The following is a 21,722-nucleotide window of genomic DNA, read 5'->3' as shown; positions in this document are numbered from 1 at the left end:
TCTTCAGAGTGAAAAAACACATTCTTCTCACGCTCTAAAACGTTCACACTCCTTAAGTCGTTTCTGTCCTGGTGTAAGCCAGAAGAGACAGAGCGTACCACTCTTAGCGTCAGACATCAGTGTATAACTTAGTTCTAAACACTAGTGTTGGGTCAGTGGGAGGATTCAGAGAAAGGGCCCTTTCCACAAAGCCTGTAGACACACACGCACACCTACAAAATAAATAAATTCATGCAATTAAATATTTAAGGACATTCCATTCTAAAATGGCCTACCACAAGAGTGAAATTTGTGCAATTTATCCAGCAGAAATTTAACTCAGATTATTTCCAATAGTATTTAAGTCTGAGTCCAGAGGATACAACTTGCAGACTCCCAACTATTCATCTGTTCTCATTCTTTCCATGGTTTCTTTTCTTGGGGGAAGCCCCCCATAACACTTCAGCCTCTCACAGCTGTCTCCTCTCTGTCTTACTAAGATCCTTCACGTGGAGGAATGTCTCCTATATCCTATTTCCATTTTCTTGGACAATCTGGATCCTCTAACTCTGGGCACAGAATTGGTTACAAAACTCTGGGCTCTAAAGACCATAGGGCAGGAAGGCTGTGCTAATCTGAGATGCACACCCCAGGCAAGGCGGGCAGAAACTTCTGCTAAGACTGAGACTCTGACATGGACAGACACATGCTCTATTAGCTTTGAGGTCAAGAAGTAGGGAGTATAGACACCAAGCTGCTATCCCCAACCCACCACTGTCTTGCTGTGTAATCATGTAGGAAGGACACAGCAACAAAGAACAGAGCTACATATGAAGGCAAAAGAAGGAGTTCCAGGTCCAGCATTGGAGTCTTGGGATGAAATTGGACAGAGGCAGCTCCATTGCCTATTCCATAATCTCTGGGGCTCTATCCAGTTAGATTTGGGATGCTGTCCCACACACTGCAGATGCAGGCAAGGTGACTTCCCCTTTCCGACTATGTCAACAATGTGTTGCTTTAACCGGATAGGAACGAGAGTGTGGGCAGAGCTGGGCAAACTTGGGAGGTATGACGGATTGAGGGTTGGATGGGTGCATGCTGGCAATGAGATCGGGTCCTGATTCTGAGACGCAAAGGAAAGGCAGAGGAGAGCCATGCATCTGCCAGAGGGAATTAATCCAAAGCCAGAGGGAGGAACTGGCAAGTGGCGCTGGCAGAAATGAGCTGTGCAAACAGGGCCCAAGGCAACTGTCTGCTGCCAGACTGCTCTGCCCGAGAGCCTCTGAGGGAGGGAGAGGGAGGGAGCAGCAGCAGCACAGCACCAGGCTCATAGGGCCACCGAGATCATGCTGCTGGGGTGACCGTGCTGGATGGTTTAATGTCATCTTGACACAAGCTAGAATCATTTGGGCAGAGAGAACCTCAACTGAGAAAACGCCCCTACCAAATGGACCTGTGGTATATTTTCTTAATTAGTGAGTGATGTGGGAGAGATCCACCCATTGTGGGTGGGGCCACCCCTGGGCAGGGGGTCCTGGATGCTACAAGAAAGCAGGTTGAGCAAGTCATTAGGATCAAGCCAGTAAGCAGTGTTCCTCCATGACTACGGCCTCGGGTCCTGCCTCCAGGTTCCTGCCTTGAGTTCCTGAACTAACTTCCTTCCATGATGGACCATGGCAGGAAAGTGTAAAAGAAATGAATCCTTCCCTCCCCTAAGTTGCTTTTGGTCATGGTGTTTTACAACAGCAGAGGAAAGCACTCAGACAGCGGCCAGAGGCTGAGGCACCTGGCAAAGCATGGATTCCTTGAAGAACACTTCATGCACTGATATTTCTCTGCTGCAATCTTTTCCAATTTCCTTAAAGCCTTAAAAGTTAGATACAATATGAGAGAGAGAGAGAGAGAGAGAGAGAGAGAGAGAGAGAGAGAGTTTGTGCATGCATGTGTGTGGGGGGGGGAGATTTTATTTTGAGGCACGGTTTCTCTGTAGCTTTGGAGCCTATCCTGTAGACCAGGCTGGCCACGAACTCACAGAGATTCGCCTGCCTCTGCCTCCTGAGTGCTGAGATTAAAGGCGTGCACCACCACTGCCCAGCTGTGTGTGTAAATGTAATAGTGCAGAGTAGAGAGGAAGTATATGACATGAGAGCTAATCGAGATCACCAAGAATAGAAGCCAAAGAAAGTAAGCTCCCCAAAATAAACTAAAACATAAAAGAAAGCTAGTTCTTTCCCACCCTTAACAACTAGAATCATGTTTGGTGGACTCCCTGGTTGCAGAATAACTTTGGGACAAGAACTCCTGCCACAGGCCGCCATGTGTGAAGGCTGTCATTAGTCTAACTAAAAGGCATACTCCATGATTTCCAGGGACAGTGGGGAAAACCATCAATGAAATAAAGGAACTAGAGTCAGTCTGAAATGCTCAGTCATGTCAGGATAAGGAGAGTGGGAAGAGTGGTGGCTTGGGCTGGAACAGTGAAGGCAGAGCCCACAGACAGGAAAGGCACAGCCAACCGCTGGATGAACCTCAGGTTATAAAAGGGAGGACCTGCGTTGTATATCATCTCTGTATATTGCAAAAGTAAAGGAACAATGTCAGCAGAGATCAGGATTCAACAGTAACATGTGAGGATAGCTGGACAAATGCCCCTTTTCTCCAGGCCTGCAAGCATGGCTGGTCATCTAATGGACTGTATTCGTTAAACAGAAGAAAAATTGGTGAAGGACAAAAGTAGGCAGTTGGTCCACAAGAGAGTCACAGAAGAATGTCTTGGGAGTGACTGAAAAAAATACTGAGGCAGTTAAGTCACGGAAAAAGAACAGCCAGCCTCTACGCCAAGTTAGGGTGGGTTTGAGTGTGAGATGCCCATACAAGCTCTTTTTGAGCACTTGCTCCCCACCTGGCACGGCTGTATTATCCAGTTGCGGAACCTTCAGAAGATGAGGCCCTATCTGGGATAAAGTGGCAGCCAGAATGTAAGGGACACAGGAGACAGGCCTTGTTTATAGTGTGGCCCTGCTTCCAACCCGAGGTCTTTGCTTCTGCTTCCTATCTGCTGCCAAGGATGTGAGGGAGACGCAAGCTCACATGACCATGGACAGAGCCACTTGAGCCACCATACCTTCCTCCATCATGATGGACTATAAACAATGGGGTAAAACAAACCTCTCTCACACCTGTAGTTACTTCTGTCAGGTACAGTGTGACAGAAAAGTTACTTATAGTGAACAACAGAAGTGCCATCTAACTCCCCTCTGTAAGTCCAGACTCATTGTTAGACGCCCACAGCAGGCTAAGCAGAAACAATGGCTCTCGCCAGAAGCCACAGATCTCTGTCTACTGTACAGGAGACCGGAAGAGGCTTCTCAGACATTCAAATAGGCAAGGCTAGAGCATGGGGCAAAGCCCTTCCTGTGGCAGTCCCGTCTGTCCCATCCTTGGGAATCAGACGAGCCATGGTTGGTCATCGTTGCTGATTCACACTGTCACACTCACTGGAGTTGCGCCATGGAGTATTGTGATGTTCAACTCCAAACAGTGACCTAACTTCTGTCTCTACTGTTTGCCTATAGAAGAGGTCAGGAGAGGCAGGCCATGCATGAAGGACTTTGCCTATACATGGTTTAAGAGGGAAATATGGCACATTGCTTTATGTTGCTCTGGCCTTACCTAAATATGGAGATCTGGGAAGGCCTGCTTGCTTGTGCAAAAGAAAAAAAAACAATTAAAGACAGACTAGAGGATGCCGTCATAGGAGTCTTTGAACATCCCTAACTGATAAAACGTAGATCCCACACTGCAAGGCTCCCATAGTGCTTTAGGGAAGTTGAGATAACATCATTCTTCCCTTTTGACAGGTCGAGAAACTGAGGCTCAGGCACTTACGGAGATGAACCAAACAGTGAGATGTTAGAGACAGAGCACAGACTGAAACAGCCCAGCTGGCTTCAAAAGAGCAGCCTGTCCGCTCCCAGTAAGAATATGTTCACGTGTTTGCAAGACATAGGAATCTGCGGTCCTGTCTCCCAGGCCCAGCAGCTCCTTGCTCACATGTGTGCAAGATCAGAAGAGCAAAGACTAGAGTCCAGGATGCTGCGGCTTAACTCGAGCGAGAGGCTCTCCCGCGCTGAGAACAGACGATCAGCAGCCCTGCCAGGATCTGCCTGCTCCCTGCCATCGACCGCATTCCATCAGAAAGAAACACACTCCACAGTTATTGGGTGGAAAGCGAGGCACATCTGCCCCCAGATACACATAGAAGCAACAGGCATGCGACTCTGATTAATAATGAAAGGCTGGGCACAAGCACATTTCAGTGTACAGGAGAGGGGGCCGTATCCTAGCTTCCTTTCCTACCACGCTCAGAAAGGCATGAAATAAGAGGAGAATCACGAGAATTGGGCAATTAAAAAAAAAAAGACTTTAAAGAAGCAAAGAAACCCACCTGCCCAGGTGGCAGAGAGACATGAATTTTATACTATTCCAGCCTGCCATTCCACACACTTGTGTCATTTGTCTCGTCCTGTTTTAGGAAGGCATTCTGTTGTTCTAGAAGGAGAATGAGTGAAGCGGACCATTCTAATCCAATCCTCACCTTTACCAAACAGGGAAACTGAGGACCCAAGATATGATCCTCCAAGTCCAATTGGCAGCAAGACGGGAAACTGCATCTCTTCTCAGATAAGCCTCCCCTATGCACAGGTTCTTGGCTCCCTGGATGAGAATGAGCATATCTTGGGCAGAAGGCGTAGCGTGGATTTTTAGGATAAGGTCACACTAGTAGGATGAACTTTTCTGATGGCTGGATGAGTTACCAGGGTCGCCTCCGCTGCTGAGATGCTGCTGTGTGGCATCTGCCTGCCTCCTACCTACTGTCCCCGTGTTGTCTGGCCAACATGTGCATGTGTTGACAGTTTATGCATGGGGATCATCAATAAGGGGTTGGTGGTGAGAAATGCCAAGCACTAACTCATGTCTCCACTCACTCTCCACCCCCACCGCACTATAACACACTACCCCATGGACTCACTAAGCTCCGTCCACGAGCTAGCCACCTTGGACTAAAGAACGGGGATGTTGAGTGAGTGTGGCCACAAGGACAGCTTCTATGACCAGTTGAACCAGTTGCATACCTTATCTAATGTACCAGGACCTGCCCGCAAGAGGGTACCACTAGGGTACCACTGGTTCTTGGAATTTTCATGCAAGACTCATCCTTCTGAATGAATTAACAACATATGGCATCAGGTCAACCTCAACCTGAGCTCCATGGGTGATAGCCAAGCCTATCTTTAGCCCTTGTCACTCATATAATGATATAGTATTTGTTCTTATGTCCTTGAATTTGCAGGGTCCTTCTCAACAAACAGTGGTTGGAAAATTCAACGCTCTATCCCATGCAAAGAAAGGTATTTTTTCAGCTTTTGAGTTGTATATAGCTTGAACTTTGGAGCCCAGTGTCTGTGGACAGGAGAAGATGCATCTTTAAATCTGTTTCTGAGACGCCTATAAAGCTTTGGTTGAAGAGGTTAGGCCTTCTTGACCCAACTTTTAGTCATTAGGATGCTGTTAGCTACTGTAACAAATAAGCGCTAACACATTTTAGCTGAACACGCACACACACACACACACACACACACACACACACACACACACACACAAACATGTCTTTACTGATTCAATAACAGCCCTGCTTAGAAGACAGTTCTTTAGCAGATAATTCACAGACCAAGGCTTCTTGAATATTTTGATTCCATCATCTCCTGGGAGCTTGGACTCATCATCACCCAGACAAAGTCTGACCAGGGAATGTGGACTCTAGTGATCATACTTGTAAGCTGTTTGAATTTGAGAGAACATGCAGACCTTAGAATGTTTTCTGCTTTGACTGTAGCCAATTAAATACAAAGCTCTAATGAGAGTTAGGCATTCTGGGAAATGTAGTCCTTGGTCATAGAGACTGTTCCTATTCTTAGAGAAAGGGGAGGCATTTATCTTGTTCTCTTCCAGAGGCAGGAAGAGTTACTATGAATTTTCCATAGATCTCAGCACTGAGGAGTTCATCTATTTTCCTTACTGGGTCTCCATGGGTATTTAATGGGAAAATAAGGGAGTGAAGGCAAAGGTCTCAAGACAGAGAAAATAGAAAGATCTGGATTCAAGCAAGCTGAATCACACACTGCATAACCCACCTGGCCAAAGGTCACAGGACTGAAACTCAGCACTAGGACATTGGGGATAAAGAAATCTCCCCATAGATATAGTCTGGCCCAGGGGTTTCCCTACGTCTCCTGGTCCTATGGAGCTGGGACATTCTTTCCTACAGAGCTATACTGTGTACTACAAGGCAGATGTTTGACAGCATTTATGAATTCTGACAGTAGGGCTCCCCTCCACAGGTATGGAAATCAAATCTGTTTGTAATATCATATGTTCACTGTGGATAGAAGGCATCAACCTCAGTGAAGGAGGCGTGGTCAAGGGAGAGGCTGCAAGCTTCAGAAGTGAATTGGGCTGCAGTATGGAGACAATGGCCCAATACCCTTCCAAAGTTGGAGTCTTTGACTTAACTGAGCACAGTGGAGCCCCAAATTTAGCTCCTTAGGAATACTATTCCACCTAAGTCTGGAAGAGAAGAAGACATCATGGAAGGTTAGCTATAGGCACAGCAGAAAAAAATAATCTCCTTAAGGAACAGGGCAGACCTAGATGGTATGACTCACGAGACTAGCAGAGAGTCAGGATCTTCCCATGCAACCCAAGACTACAGTGAAGCATGATCTCATGTGCAGACACCCAGCAAAGTGGCTGGTGTGCAATAGATGGTCCACAAATGCCAGCTAACTGTAGCCTGGCCCCCATCACTCTTCCACTTGAACACGGGACGGTAATGTTCCAAGTGAATGAGGATTTAATGCAATTGCCATTTGATTTAATTTCCAAATGCGTTAAAACTGTTAATTCAACACATCAGCATGCAGCTGATGAAGTAGTCAAAATAATTCAAGGGAACCAATACTTGTCAGGTTTTATTTATCCACATTTTCACTTCTTTAAAATAAGCTGGTCGCTGTGCCCGTATAAAGTACAATATACATAGATATCTCCCTGCTAGCTTCCCCCACACACATATGTTCAAGTTAAGTTTCCCACCCTTTTTCCATCTGTCATTTCTCCCTTCCCATGAAAAGCTAATGGAGACGCTATCAAGAGCGAGAAAGTGAGAGGCTGAGGTGGGGCAGTTGGCGAGTGCAGGGAGGATGAAACCGACAAAGACAGGCATCACATACACACACACACAGGCACATGAATACACACACACACACACACACACACACACACACACACAGAACTATGCTGGTCTTGGCTCTGTATATATGACTATCCTCCCAATCTAAGGCAGCTAGCATTCATCATTCCATTTTTACACTGAGGGAGTCACAGAAATCCATTCCCAATTCATATAGTCAACAGAGAGTTGAATCATAATCTGGAACCAAGACCCAGACTCCTTATCGATGTGTTCTTGGGAATCACAGCTACAGTCAAGAATAATGTAAGCTAGGATGGAAGCATGAGAAGGCTATCCTAGAGGGAACAAAGTCTGCAGGAAAAGATGATATTACTGAGCTTCTCCGAGGACTGGCAGGAAGTGGGGGGAGCAGGGAGAAATTGGGTTAATGTGAAAAGCTGTTCAACTTTTCAGCCTAAGTTGGATGCACACACTTACATCTGAAGCGCTCCTGGGTAAACAGGTAGGGTTCATCACAATCCAAGATTCTCCCATTAAAAGGGACTAATGAGAGCCCAGAAGCTTTTTCTTAAGGAAATGATGATCTCATGGCCACATGACAGGCTGCATAATCAACAAGACTGGAGAAGGTAGACTCGGGCTCCAAATCACAGCCAGCGAAGATCAAGGCCATAAGAACAACAGCACAGGACATCATAAAGCTTGCAGGCTCCACTGGAAGAAGAAAAGCACGATAAAATGCATGCTTAAAGGAGAAGGAAAAGAAGAAGCAGGTAGTTGCAAAGGAGATAAATACAACTTCATCAGGGGTAGAGGAGAAATGAGTTCAAATGAGGAGCGCCTCCAGAAGGAGGGAAATGCCTCTAATGAGTGAAGGCAAACAAGCATCCCCCGCATGATGAGTGCTTTGAGGTAAACCTCATGCAATGTGCAGTTCAAAAATAAGATAAGCCTTTCATAAAAATAATAATCAAATAAGGAAGGAATGACAAAGGGTTCCAAGTAGAGTTGCATGCTTGTCGAGGGTGACTTGGAACAATCCCTGGGCAGAGGTGTGGGTGTCACCAGCAAGAAACTGGATGTGCAAAGCTTCTCATTTCTGGCACCTGTGCTCTGGCAGAAAATATGCACAGCACACAGCTACAGTTCTGATGGTAAATACACCCCCAACACCAGTGTGGTTCCTAGGATGGCTCTGTTGGGAGGTGGTGAGACAGTTAGACGGGAAGGCCTACAGGGAGCTCTGCAGTGGTTACTACTATCAAGTGGATCAGAAAACGAAGTGCCTATGAGCTAAGGAAAGCCCTCTTCTCGGTGTGTCAGTTTCCAAAGACAATTAGATCAGAGGTCCCTGACCTGCTAAATGGATTAAACCTTTGGTGGATGATACGACTGCATCATCCATCAGGTAGTGGTGGAAAATAGAAGGCTGGGCCTTTGGAGGAAGTAGGTAAACAGAAGCATGGCCCTGGGACTCTGTCTTTCTCTGACCACTTCCTGTAGCCTCTTCTGTCTGCTTCTTGTCTATCATGAAGAATTCCCTTAGCCACATATAGAAGTACGGCCGAAGCCACTACCATGGTGTTTTGCTCAAGCACATGGGTCAAGAAATCAGGGACTGAGCCTTCTGAAAGTGTGAGCCAAGGTAAATAATCTGTCAGTTCTCCCTTCCTCCCTCCCTCCCTTTTTTATTTGTATTGTTGGGTCTTTAGTCAGGGCCATACAAATTAACTAAAGCAGGTCATATTCCCTTCAAGGGAACTACTACTTCAAAGGATTTTGGTCTTCCTGGCCATGGCGGGAGCAGTTAGCTCTTCCATACTATGCCCCCACTATTGACTTTCAGTATCCCCACCAAAATTCCCAAGCAATAGACTGCGATCCAAATGAAGTTTGTTTTTCTTTTTCTCATGTGTTAGTTATCTCAGGTATTTTGTTTTGGCGGTGACTTTCTCACATGTACAAAGATAAAAATGTCACTATCTGATAACGACAAGATCTAGGAAACCAGCATAACACCAAGGATGGAAGCTACAGAAGGTAGGGCTGAAAATCTGGTGAGTGTCCCGTCAGATGAGGCCTGCAGAGGAGACCCCTCTGAGAGGCTGCTGTTAGGGCAGAGGCCAGAGGGAACAATGCAAGTGGGTGATCTAATTACCAGAAAGAAAACTACACCTGGCAAAGAGACAAGCAAGTCCAAAGGTCTTGGGGTCAGAACTAGCTTGGAATCTTTCAAAAAGAACAAAGATCAATGTAGTTAGAGAAGAGATGAGAAGGCTAATGTGTGTGGGGTGGGAGGGTCAGGAATCAAAGAGACAGAGAAGGCAGACTTAGAGGCCACGGCAAATGTGTGAATTGTATTCTGAGTATTATCTAAACTGCTGAAGGGGGTATGTGATTCATGTGTTTGATTCGTGTGTGTGTGTGTGTGATTCACGTGTGCGTGTGTGCATGCACACACATACACACAAAGATATATCATAGCAATACCATAGCATATCGATTTCTTTGATCCTTGCTCATCATGTTTCAAAACTGAGCCACGCTAGCCCTATCCACATACCTCCCAAGGCCACGGGACCCATCACTTGTGGAATGACTCGTAGCAACCTTGCCATGCTTTCAAGACTGCATTGCTCACTTCATGTTGTATCGTGGGACCCACCATTCTGGATTTTTCAGGAAGTGTGAAATAGAAGGCGGAGATAGGCGGCTTACGTTTGTCACTTGAAATCTGCGTGAGCTTGAGAAATCTCCATCTCTGCTCCTTCATTTGTAAAAGGGGGCTGGCTACTAATGGTCTACTTCAGAGGGTGACTGTTAAGATGTCTAAGCTCATGTGGCCGGTGCCTGATACCAACTCTATGGTATGCGCTGTATGTCTGTATGTATCCTCTAGCCAGAACACACCTTCTTGGACTCAGTGATTATTTACTAACAACACAAACATCAGAGGGATTCAGCAGCTCTTGTCATTCTACATTTCAAGCCATCACTGTAAACTCAAGGTGGCTTAAATAAGAATTTAAGGGAAGAATTGTTCCCATAGGCTTATATGCTTGAATACTTAGTCACCAGAGAGTGGCACAATTTGAGAAAGATTAGGTGTGGCCTTGTAGGAGGAAGTGTGTCACTGGGAGTGGGGTTCAAGGTTTTAAAAGCCTACACCAGGACCAGTCTCTCTCTTCTTGTTACCTGCAGATGCAGGTGTGGATCTCAACTACTTCTCCAACGCTATTTCCACCATGCCTCCCACCAAGAAAAAAATGGACTAAGCCTCTGAAACAGTAAGCAAAGCCAAATTAAATGCTTTCTTTGTAACAATTGTGAGTAGTCATAGTGTCTCTTCATAGCAATAGATCAGGGACTGAGACACAGACTCAGGGTAGTGAATAAGCAAAAGAAACCAAGATAGGAGAGTGGTCAGTTGTAGAGAAATCAGAACATACAGCTCTCTGTCACTAGCTCAGGATACAGGATGATCAATGTGGCCCATCTTTGTACAAAAAAGCTTTTGGGGGCTGGAGAGATGGTTCAGAGGTTAAGAGCACTGGCTGCTCTTCCTAGAGGACCTGAGTTCAATTCCCAGCAACCACATGGTGGCTCACGACCATCTATAATGAGATTCGGTACCCTCTTCTGGAATGCAGGCGAACAGTGTGTACATAATAAATAAATAAATCTTAAAAAAGAAGCTTTTAAGCATGATATACAATATTTAAAGAAGAAAAAAAGAAATAAGACAATATCAAATGGTGTAAGTAAAGCATTTCTGCAACTAATAGCAACGTATAAGATGGATATGATGACCTCAGTCCTCTCTCTCTTTCAGAAGAGTGAGACCTAAATCTAACCTAAAATTACATGTCCAGTATGTGGAAAAGCCTCCCTTAAGACAGAACAAGGTATAATGGACAGAACCTTTGGGCAACAACCCCTAATAAAAATGGCAAAAATAAAATTGTTGATGATAACAGACATAATTTTGTGGGTACTTATGTTGTGCTAGGGTCTATACATATTCCATGTTGTCAATATATATTGTCTCTGTCCAAGGAACCTGCAGTTTGAGTAAGAATAAAACCCACAGACTCACAGATCTGAATGCTTGGTTATGAGGTGGTGGCACTATTCAAAAAGATTAGGAGGTGTGTCTTCGTTAAATAAAGTGTATGCTGGAGGCAGCCTTCTAAGTTTTCAAAAACCCAAACTGAGCCCAGAGTCTTTTTTTCTCACTGCTTGCAGAACCAGGTGTAGAACTCTCAGCTACTTCACCAATACTATGTCTGCCTGCAAAGACAACTCGCTCATCACCATGATAATAAACTAAACCTCTGAAACCGTAAGCAAGCTCCAATTAAATGCTTTATTTTATATGAGTTGCCATGGCCACAGTATCTCTTCACAGTAATAGGACCCTCATTAAGAGAGAACGCATCAAATAAATGTATTTAGCCCACTGTATAGATAAGGAAAATGGGGCCAGTAGTGAGTGTGTGCTTTACCTGAAGTCTCACGGGTAGCAGAGATCAAGACCAAGACTGAAATTCAGGTGTGTTCTAATCTACACTCTAGGTGACTCAGTTGGACTCACCTAATGATCCACACAGCCATCACATTTTCCAGAGACACTACCTCCATGTTAACAAGTCCTGAGTACTTGGCGGGGTATTGGGTGTGTGTGTGTGTGTGTGTGTGTGTGTGTGTGTGTGTGTGTGTGTGTGTGTAACAGCTCTGGCTGTCTTCCAGTTCACTTTGCAGACCAGCTGGTTTCAATGTCCCAGAGATCTGGCCGCCTCTGCCTCCCAAGTGTGCCACCACTGTCCGGGTGACAACAAATTCTAAAATCATTAATTTATAAATATTAGAATGAAGCTGAGCAACTTTAGTTGAGTAAATTCATGTCCTTTTGCCAAGCAAAACACCCTGAAATGGAAGAACCTAGAAAGATCAGAAATAAGTGGAGAGAATAAGAACGTTTATGAGCACTGGCCTGGAACAGGTAGGCAGGGGACGGGCTGTCAACTGAGTGAAACCTCAATTACAGGGTAATCTAACATATAGCCAGTACATTATCACAACTCAATAAACAGCTTCTTCAGAATTAAGTAATTCCAATTTGCTTTCATTGCAGTCTGAGTCTCCCAATGAATGCTGATACCACCTACAGCTAAGATTAGGCTGCATCTTCTAAAGCCCTGATTTGCACTGTGCTAGGATGCTGGTGAGCCAAGGAACATGAGGGCACGTCAGTGTGCATGGAGGCAGGGACTCATCTCAGGCTTGCTCTGCTCACCTCAGTGTGTGCACTCGGTATGGAAGCCATGGCACAGGCCTCCCTCCAGTCCTGGCACCTCAGGTACTGGGTGGGGAGGTTATGAGCTCTCAGTCACAGATAGGTCACAGTTTGAACAAAGGACACAAGGTGTAAGAGATGGCCCGTGTAACCAGGTGGTGCTGATGATAGCAGGACTAGCGACTGAGTTGCTGTAACTCCTAAAAAGTAGACACTAGAGGGGACCCAGAGACCTCTGACCTATACCCCATAATGCTGATGCTCCCAAGCTACACTTTCATGCATCTCTCTTTCCTTTTGCTCAAGCATTACTACATGGGGATTAAGTACCACCCTCTACTTTACAGAGGCCTTAAATGATTTCTCCAAGGCCACAGAGGTACTGGGTGAGGCCTCTGGTCACTGAGTCGCACCTGATTGTGCCATCCATTTGCTAACATCTTAGAGCATGAGGGTAAATCACAGCTCTGAACACCCCCGCACCGGTCATCCCGTTTCACCCTCACGACACCCTCCCAGGGATAAAACCCTATCACTCTATTTCAAGATGTATCTGTATTTCCCTGAGAGCTTTACACCCTGTTCAAAGTCACAGAGATGAATCAAGATAGGTCCAGGATTCCAAGCGAGGCATCTGGATTCAGCCATTACTGTGTGCATGGGAAGAAAAACACACAAGGATCATTTTCTTTACCCAGTGCCCCAAAGTCAGCTGAATGATCATGTCCAACTCCTTGGGCCACACAAACTGTATAATGAGCAAAAGGCATGGTCACTCAGGAGGAGGAATGGCAGTGGGGGCCACTACTTCAACAGCAAGTGGCCCTTAGGAAGTCACTTTTGCTTTTTAGATATTTCTCCTTTCCTCACCAAAAGGATGACTGCTATTCTTCTTTTCATTTCAAATACAAGTATTTCAGAATGGAAGCATGCAAGACAATGGCTCAGCTGAGACTAAGGGCTTTTAGTGGGGAGAATCTTTCTTTATAAGACTTTGCCCTCAAATGCTCTCATCCCCTGCCTTCAAGTGACCACTGGTCACAGACTGGAAGCTGATAGGTTTCCTTTGGGTACCTCCGAGTAACCCTGCCTCTCACTGCCTTACGTGTATTGGGGGAGCATCTCTACCTGCTTGCCTGTTATCTACATCCCTTTGGCACTTATTATAACATTGTGATACCAGGAGCCAACAAAGCCCTAATCCCCAGCCCCCTCCTCCGAACATAGCTATAGCAGTCCACCTCAGACTCAGATCCAAGCCTAACTCTCCCCTTAGGATGGCCCTCATCTTCTCAACCCTGCTCTGCTGGTTCTCTCAGCTATAAAAGAAGTTGAAATAAAACCAATGTGAATAGCTGCAATTAAGATAAAACGAGACAGCATATGTGAGGGGACCAAGCAAATGGCTTATCACTCACTCAATATTAAAATGCGAAGGAAAGGGGGACTTAAAAAGTGAAATTCTATGCCAAAAAAATAGATGAATGTCGTCAAGGTGTCATAAAATGGGGCCAGATTCCAGAAAGTACCAATTCTGCTGTGGAGGAGCCGCAGAAGCTCCCAGAGCACCTCTCAGAGGAGAGCATGGGCTGCAGGGGAAGGGGTTACGGAGCAGCACGAGCTGCTGGGTCACAGTCACACATCTGACTAATGCACCCGGGCCAGAATTCACACTCTACGCTTTGCCTTAACTAGGCCCCAGTTGGTAGAGCCAACAAAGGACAAAGCACTATCCCAGTGGCCACTTCTCCAAGCCAAGAGAGCACTGCTTCAGCAATCCCCCTGCCCTGGTAGCCCATAGATCAACACTTCTACACCTCTTCACCCTGACTCTGAGTAGAAGACATAGGGAAAGAACAAAGCAAGCATTTTCTGGCCCCATTTTTCTATGACTACAAACTTCAAGGTACAGCACTGACTCCCACGGTCCTTCCCATCACCTCACCACCACTCTGCATCAGTCAGGCACATGCAAGGTGCCTCACAATTATGTCCCAAGGCAACCAAATCTGGGTACCTCCTGATAGGCACAACCAGACGTTTGTCTCATTGGTGAATCTAGACCCCATCAAATTGGCAGCTGTTTTGCCTAGCAAAGCAGACGAGGTGACGTGAGTGTCAATACATCACCCTCCATGTGACTATCCACCTGGAGTCAGGATAGCTCAGAATACAGAATCCAAGCAGCGCTCTCCATTCTGGTCCCACTGAAGCCACCAGTCACACAGAGTCAGGAAAGAGAAGTCAAATTTTTTTTTCACCAATAAGAAGGCAGAAAGCATAAGAGAATGGGGCATTCTACTGTGGGACTCCCAAAGCAGAGTGGAAAATCAACTATGAAAAAGCACAGTGAGTGTTCCAGGAGACAGCTCAGGAAATTATAGAGTCACTGAGGATTAGAAGTGCCTGCAAAGGTCACTGTGTCATACGAATCAATCTTATGGGATCAGAAAAGTTAAGATCTGAGCCTAATGTGATCAAAGTGATGGTTTCCTTTATATATTAATGGCACTTCATGTGAATGAACTTAAAGGTGCCTTTTTAAATATTATTTTGTTCATGACCACCTAATTTGTTGATCTTTGGCTTGAAGGTTCATGACATTCTGGTGATGAAGTAAGTGCCCACTGAAGCCAATATGCACCCACAGTGCACAGAAATCTCCCAGTTGAGACTCGTGAAATGATGGACCATGCCAATGAAAGCAGTTGAACACCAGCAACTTCTGTTGTTCAGTGCACACAGAACCCGTGCTAGGTAGGTATAAGCCTAAAATGGGAGCGCTTGAAAGAGACCAGAGGATACCCTCATGCTTCCAGAGCTCATGTCTGAAAAGGGAGGCTAAATGAAGCACAAGCAAAGGGAAGTGTGATAAGAGCCATGGAGGTACATTATTTCCTTTCCCTATTTCTGAGCTGGGCTAGGATGTCCTGACAGAAGCAACTGAAGATAAGGTTTAATTTGGCTCATGGCTCCAGAGTTAAGTCCACTGTGGTAGACAGCCATCTCAGCAGCAGCTTGAGGCAGCTGGTTACATTCCATCCACATTTGGGAAGCAGAGGGCAGTGATGCTCGTTCTGGGCTCACTTTCTTATTATTCAGTCTGTGACCACAGCTAATGTAACAATGCTGTCCATAGCTAAGATATTCTTCCCAGCTTGATTTAATATAAATAATCTAACACAGGTACATCCCAAGGCCAATCAAATCTGGGTAACTCCTGATAGGCACAGCCAGAAGCTAGTCTCATAGGCGAATCTAGACCCTGTCAAATCGGCAGTCATTCTTGTCCATCACAGAAAGAGAGGAGATGAGGTGACATGAGTGCCAATTCACCCTCCTCCATGCGACTATCCATGCAGAGTCAGGATAGCTCAGAATACAGAGTCCAGACAGTGCTCTACATTCTGGTCCCATTGAAGCTGCCAGTCACACAGAGCCAGCAAAGAGAAGTCAAAGTTTTTACACCAATCCATGCTCAAATAAAAACAGAGCAGCAGTGACAGCAGCAACCACAAACAGTCAGAGCCTTCTGAGAATCAGGCGCTGCTTTTCCTCCCTTCAAACACAGCTGGCACAATACGAACAGGTTCATTATTTCATTCACTAAATATTGCTATATTGAAATTTTAATCAGTGAACATAGCAGTGATAAAATGAATACATTCATACACCATTGCTGCCTGTGTAAACCGCCAAACCATTCTTTGCAAAAGCAATATTACATTAGAGAGAAGAAAATTCATAAAGATATTCATATGCTTTGATCGACCAATTCAACTTGCAGAGATTTATCTAAGGAAAGAATCTGGTTCTGTAGAATAATTAAAAAAACTAAAATTATTATTAGTTGTTGTTGTTTTGGAAGAACTGTACTAAGATGTTAAGTTTTGCACACTCAAAGGAAGAAATGATATAAACAGAAACACCTGGAAATACTTAAATGACTGTGAATATGGAGATTTTTAAAAAGAGGGAAATGCACAGGACTGAACGGGCATTTGTTTCTTTTCTGCTGATGCGTAACACCGTGACCAGAGGCAGAGTTTATTTTGGCTTGTGGTTGTAGCAGGAAGTTATTATGATGGGGGAGGCAACAGCAGGCAGCCAGAACAGGAAGATGAGAGATGACATCTACAGTCACAAACACAGAGCAGAGAGAGCACAGCAGAAGCTGGGCAAGGCCAAGGCTATGACCTCTCAAAGCCTGTCCCCAGTGAGATACTTCCTCCAACAAGGCTCTGCCTCCTAAAGGTTCCCTGGCCTTCTCAAACAGTGCCAGGAACCTGAAGTCAAGAGTTCAAATGTGTGAGCCTAGGAGTGATTTTGCTCACTCAAAGCAGCACAAATGGCATGTGCCTGATAAGTAGGATAGCTCAAAGAAGAACTTGAGTAGGCGTAGGGTTTGCCAGAGTCCTCCAAAGAGGCAGGAAAGGGAGTGTGGGATTTGAATGAGGATTGCTTCCAGAGGAGCACACATTTGAATATTTGGTCCCCAGTTGATAGAACTTTTTGGGAAGGATTAGAAGGTGTAGCCTTGTTGAAAGGGGTGTGTCAGTGGGGGCGGACTTTGAGGTTTCAAAAGCTGAGGCGATTCCTAGTTCATCCTCTCTTTGTCTCGTGCTTGTAGATCGAGATGTATGTGCTCGGCTACTGCTCCTGATGGTGATCTATGCCTATTTGTCTGCTTCTGTGTTTCCCACCATGACAATCATAGACTCAAGCCCTCTGGAACCATGAGCCTCACATTAAATGTTTTATTTTATAAGCTTCCTCAGTCATGGTGCTTTGTCCTAGCGACAGGAAAGTAAGACAGGGGTCCACGTGCATAAGGGAAATCATGGACATACTTCAAGGTGAACAAACATAAGAAAACAGATGAGCGTTGACTCAAGACCATTTGGGAGGGAGGCTCCCTCTTTTAACAGTCTTCCTGAAATATTGTCATTATATGGAACTTGCAGCTAAAAAGCCCTCACAAACAATTCTACGAGAACATTTCAGTAGGACATTCCTAAACCACAAAGGACATGTAACCATCTTGATTTGAAATACAAATCCAAGTCAAACTTGCAGGTTGTGTCTGTGGTAAATATCCCACATGTAGGTATCTCATATGGGAGAATGTTCTGGAAAGCAGTGACTGTAAAGCTGTCTTGTGCTGTTGGGAGGAGGAGGAAGCAATAGGCGAGAGAAGGGAGTAGCTGTATAAAAATGGAGTTGAGATCCTGTAGTCAGCCACCTGGCACAGCGTGAGGCGACACTCACCTTTCACAATCAGCTCTGCATAGTTGGACACACCAGATCCACCGTCTGAGCGGATTACACAGCGATACTTGGAGATGCTGCGTTGAGAGGTGTCTGCCACGCTGACTGTGGCCGAGAAGCGCCTGTGGTTGACCACACGAGTGACCATGAGGGCCGTGTCTCTGCCATTCCATTGCTGAAGACACAGGAAGAAAAGAAAGAAGAAATCATAGCACCAGGGCTTCCCAGAAACCTTCAACATAGACCCCATGACCCTTGAATGCTCCAGGGGCCTAGGATTTCCTTGAAATAGAATGACAAACTGCTTCTATCTAGTCTGAGCTATGGTTCTGACTCAATCCCCACCCACCGATTGCACTACCGCAGGTCTGTCAGTCCAGCACTCTAGAAGCTGAGGCATGTGGCTTCCAAGTTTGAGGCAAGTCTACATAATGAACCCTGTCTCAAAAAATAGGAAGAAAGGAAGAGAGGGTGGGCAAGAAAAAATGATTCAAGAGGAAGGATGTCTGCTTGGAAGGAAGGAACTGGGACAAAAGCTTCTCCTAATTGCCTCAGCTCCTGGCTCAGCACACTTTTGGAGTTGGTTTTATTCCCTTAACCTTCCCCCTTCTTATTTTCCTTCAATCTCATAAGCAGAAACTGCAATATTTCCCCAAAGACGGCCTTTAGCAGATTAACAAACAATTCAGCCCACATAGAGTTTTAGTAATGTGCCTTGCACTCAGATCCTCAGCTGGTGATCAATGTCTCAATGGCATTGACTCCCATCTGCCCCAGGCTGTCACTGTAGATAATTTTTACCTCCCCTCTTTGCCATGCCTTCTTTCCTCTGCCCAGAATGTTCTATGTCCCTTTAGTGGGAACAGCCCCTTTCCCACTAATCAATGCTTAGCCTGCCACTGCCTCTAGGAAGTTCTCTCATCAATCACGCCACCATCTGAAAGGCAGCTGTGCCTCTCTGTACTGTGCAAACCTTTCCCACATCCTGGCCCATGACTGTTCCCCACTTGAGACCATGAGTCCCCAAGAGACAAAAATCCCATTCATTTTCCTATGCCAACTCTACCAAGATTTGTAGGATCAGGGCAAATACACATAAGTGTTTGTCTTCAGCAACCTGAATTTTAGGTGTGATGTTTTGGGTTAAATAGATTCTTTCACAGTAGCAAGCTGTAGTAGCTGGGAAGGCATGCATGAGGATGCATTTTGAGTGGATATTTACTAAGCACCTAGTATGCAGCTGATCCCGAGCTGGGTGCTTTTGTATAATCCTCCATTTTAATCTTCACAGCCTTGTTGAGGTGTGTGTTATTGCTGCTCTTCTCAGAAGAATCAAATGTCAGAGAGGTTAAATAAATATGTAGAGCAAACACATCCCTCATCCAGGCTTCCCCGCAGCAGCTCAAACATTTCTCCCTAAGACTTTATCCCCATTGCCTGCTTTAATGTAATTTTTATCTCTCAAGTGAAACAGAGGGTTTTAATCGTCTGGTTGGATTTAGAGAAACCTGGCTATTTACGATTCCCAGGCCCCATGTCTTTCCGGATGAGATCTCTTTTGCTTCTCCCATGAAGTACATAATCTATCCATGTGCATAACCCATTTTTTTCATGTCACTTTCCAATCTCCCTCCCATCAGGGACATGTTAAGATGGGGATACAGGAATGGGCAGGGCAGCTGATGAGGTAGTACCAAGCCCATTAGCATATAGTAGACCAAGAGACAGGAAGCAGATTCACCAAACTCCCACCAGAGGAAAGACCTTCTTCAAATTGGTTGGGGGAGTCAAAGAGGACAATTTCCTTCACCACAATGTTTTAACATTCTTAGGACTTTCAGTCTCAAAATGGATCACCTCTGCATTCCCAAATACTAAAGTAAATGGCATTTCCCCAAATCAGGACAGCAAGAAAGGTAGCCATACCCTCCTCCCATGCCAAAAATGACCCAGAATGACCAAATAATAATAATAATAATAATAATAATAATAATAATAATAATATAATAATAATAAAATAATAATAAATAAAGCCACATAAGGGAGCAGAAGTCACCAGGACTATAGCCCCCAAACACCCGTGCATGCCTTGGGGAATCCCTGCAAGAAATAATACAGCTTAGACCCAGGTACAAAAAGCTACCAGATACTAAAGAACACCCCCACTTTATGGTAGTGTGATAAGGAGGTTGAAAAGATTCTGGAAAATAGGAGAATTGAACCCTGATTTGGAAAAGGTGAAGAATGTACAGGGGAGGGGACTTGAGAAGATATAGGGCCACCCAAAGTGTTCCATCTTCACCCTTCCTTAGCAAGATAGTGCAAGAACACTTTAAAACAAGCATGAGTCAGTGATAGAGGATCAGTTAGATATTGTCTGACCCGATTTATTTTTAAAGCTTTCCTTTCTTTCCCTCTCCCCTCCCCTCTATTTCTTCCCATACACAATAGATTCATCAAAACCTGCCCACCTGTGGAGCTACTGTGAGCCATAAATGAGAAGGTACACAAAACACTTAACATTAAGGCACATTCTGGTGTTACAAGAGTTTGCAAATTAACCATGAAATCAGCAAAGAAAAATTCTGTCAGTGGAATAATAGCTCCCCTTCCAAAGATTCAGACACCCTAATACCCAGAACCTGTGAAAATGCAAACATATGCATATACAAACATATACATATATGTGTGTACGTGTGTATATATAATACACACACACCTGGGATCAATGTACCACAAAGACTTTCAAGCTAAAGTGGGGGTGGGGGAGCATGAGTGTCAGAGAAGAAGGTATGGGTAGAAGGACAGGTTAGAGGGAGGCAGTATTCACTTGAATCTGAAGGAGGGAGTCAGGAGCTAACTGACTCATGAGTATTGTTTATAATAGGAAATTGCAGGTCACGGTATCATTTATAAGTGGGAAGGCATTCTCCCCAGACACTCACAAGCATGCCAACCTTTTGTCATTTTAAAACAACATCATCATCATCATCTACAAAGTTCACAATAAAAAGAAAAAAACTACAATCAAGGCTAGAGAAATGACTTAGCATTGCCTGCTCTTCCAGGGGACCTGGCTTCAATTCCCAGCATTCATACAGCAGATCATAATCATCTGTAACTCCAGTTAGAGAGCATCCAGTGCCCTCTTCTGGTCATCTTGGGCACTGCATGCATATGGTACACAAATGGACACATACATACAAAATTAAAATAAATATTCTTTTGAAATTAACAAAAGGACATGCAACCAAACACAAAAAGAACTGCAGAAACTTCACAACTTCTACATTTACGATTTTGCAGTGGGCTTCACTCCTTGCTATCCAGGGCCACGTGCAGTCTATGGGATACACCCTCAGGGAACACAGCCCACCAACACCTGAGTGCCATATGCAGGACTCGCTGAAGCTCCTTTCTGACTGCTCATCTCAACAATGGCAGAGAAATAAATTTGTTCTGAACCGTTAGGTTTGTAGAATATATTTCAACCGCAATAAGAAACTAATACTAAGAGAAAGGGCTGGTTAAGTGCTAAAGCTGCATTGTGCGCATTTACATTTTATCTTGATGTTGCCTCCAGTATTATTTACTTATCTTCTTAATGATGTCAGATTCTGGCAGGACTGAAGAGGATTAAGTGCATTCCCCTGAACCGTTCACATTTTTTTTTCTGTTCAGCTCCTGAACTGAGAACCTTTCTCCCACTGAAGGATAGGAAATTGCAGGTTGTCTTATGAAATCTCTGGAAAGCAGGCCCTTTTGATAATCACACTTGTCATATTGGGAGCAGGTAACAGCAGGGCAGGAACAAGCAGGAGGGCCCCCGAGTCAAGGCAGGGAGAGTGCAGGGATGGACTGTGGGCAAGGAGAAATGGAGGTTAAATTCAGAAAGAGGAGCGCTGGTGGGAACAGCCTGTGAGT

General features: G+C 45.0%; 1 protein-coding gene across 12 annotated transcripts in view; it reads right to left on the bottom strand.

The window, feature by feature from the left end:
• The window catches only part of Ptprt (protein tyrosine phosphatase receptor type T), a 1,106,759-nt gene that overhangs the window by 667,193 nt on the left and 417,844 nt on the right, over nucleotides 1-21,722 (bottom strand). For all 12 annotated transcript variants that reach the window (XM_085697063.2, XM_085697062.2, XM_085697064.2 and 9 more), the window contains exon 6: nucleotides 17,799-17,973. In XM_085697063.2, coding sequence (XP_085553189.2) covers nucleotides 17,799-17,973 — 175 coding nt within the window. The remainder of the gene's footprint in view (nucleotides 1-17,798; nucleotides 17,974-21,722) is intronic.

The sequence above is a fragment of the Myodes glareolus genome, chromosome 10, assembly GCF_982192425.1.
Source record: "Myodes glareolus chromosome 10, mMyoGla1.1, whole genome shotgun sequence".
Lineage (NCBI taxonomy): Eukaryota > Metazoa > Chordata > Mammalia > Rodentia > Cricetidae > Myodes > Myodes glareolus.
This window is presented reverse-complemented; position numbering and strand designations above follow the sequence as displayed.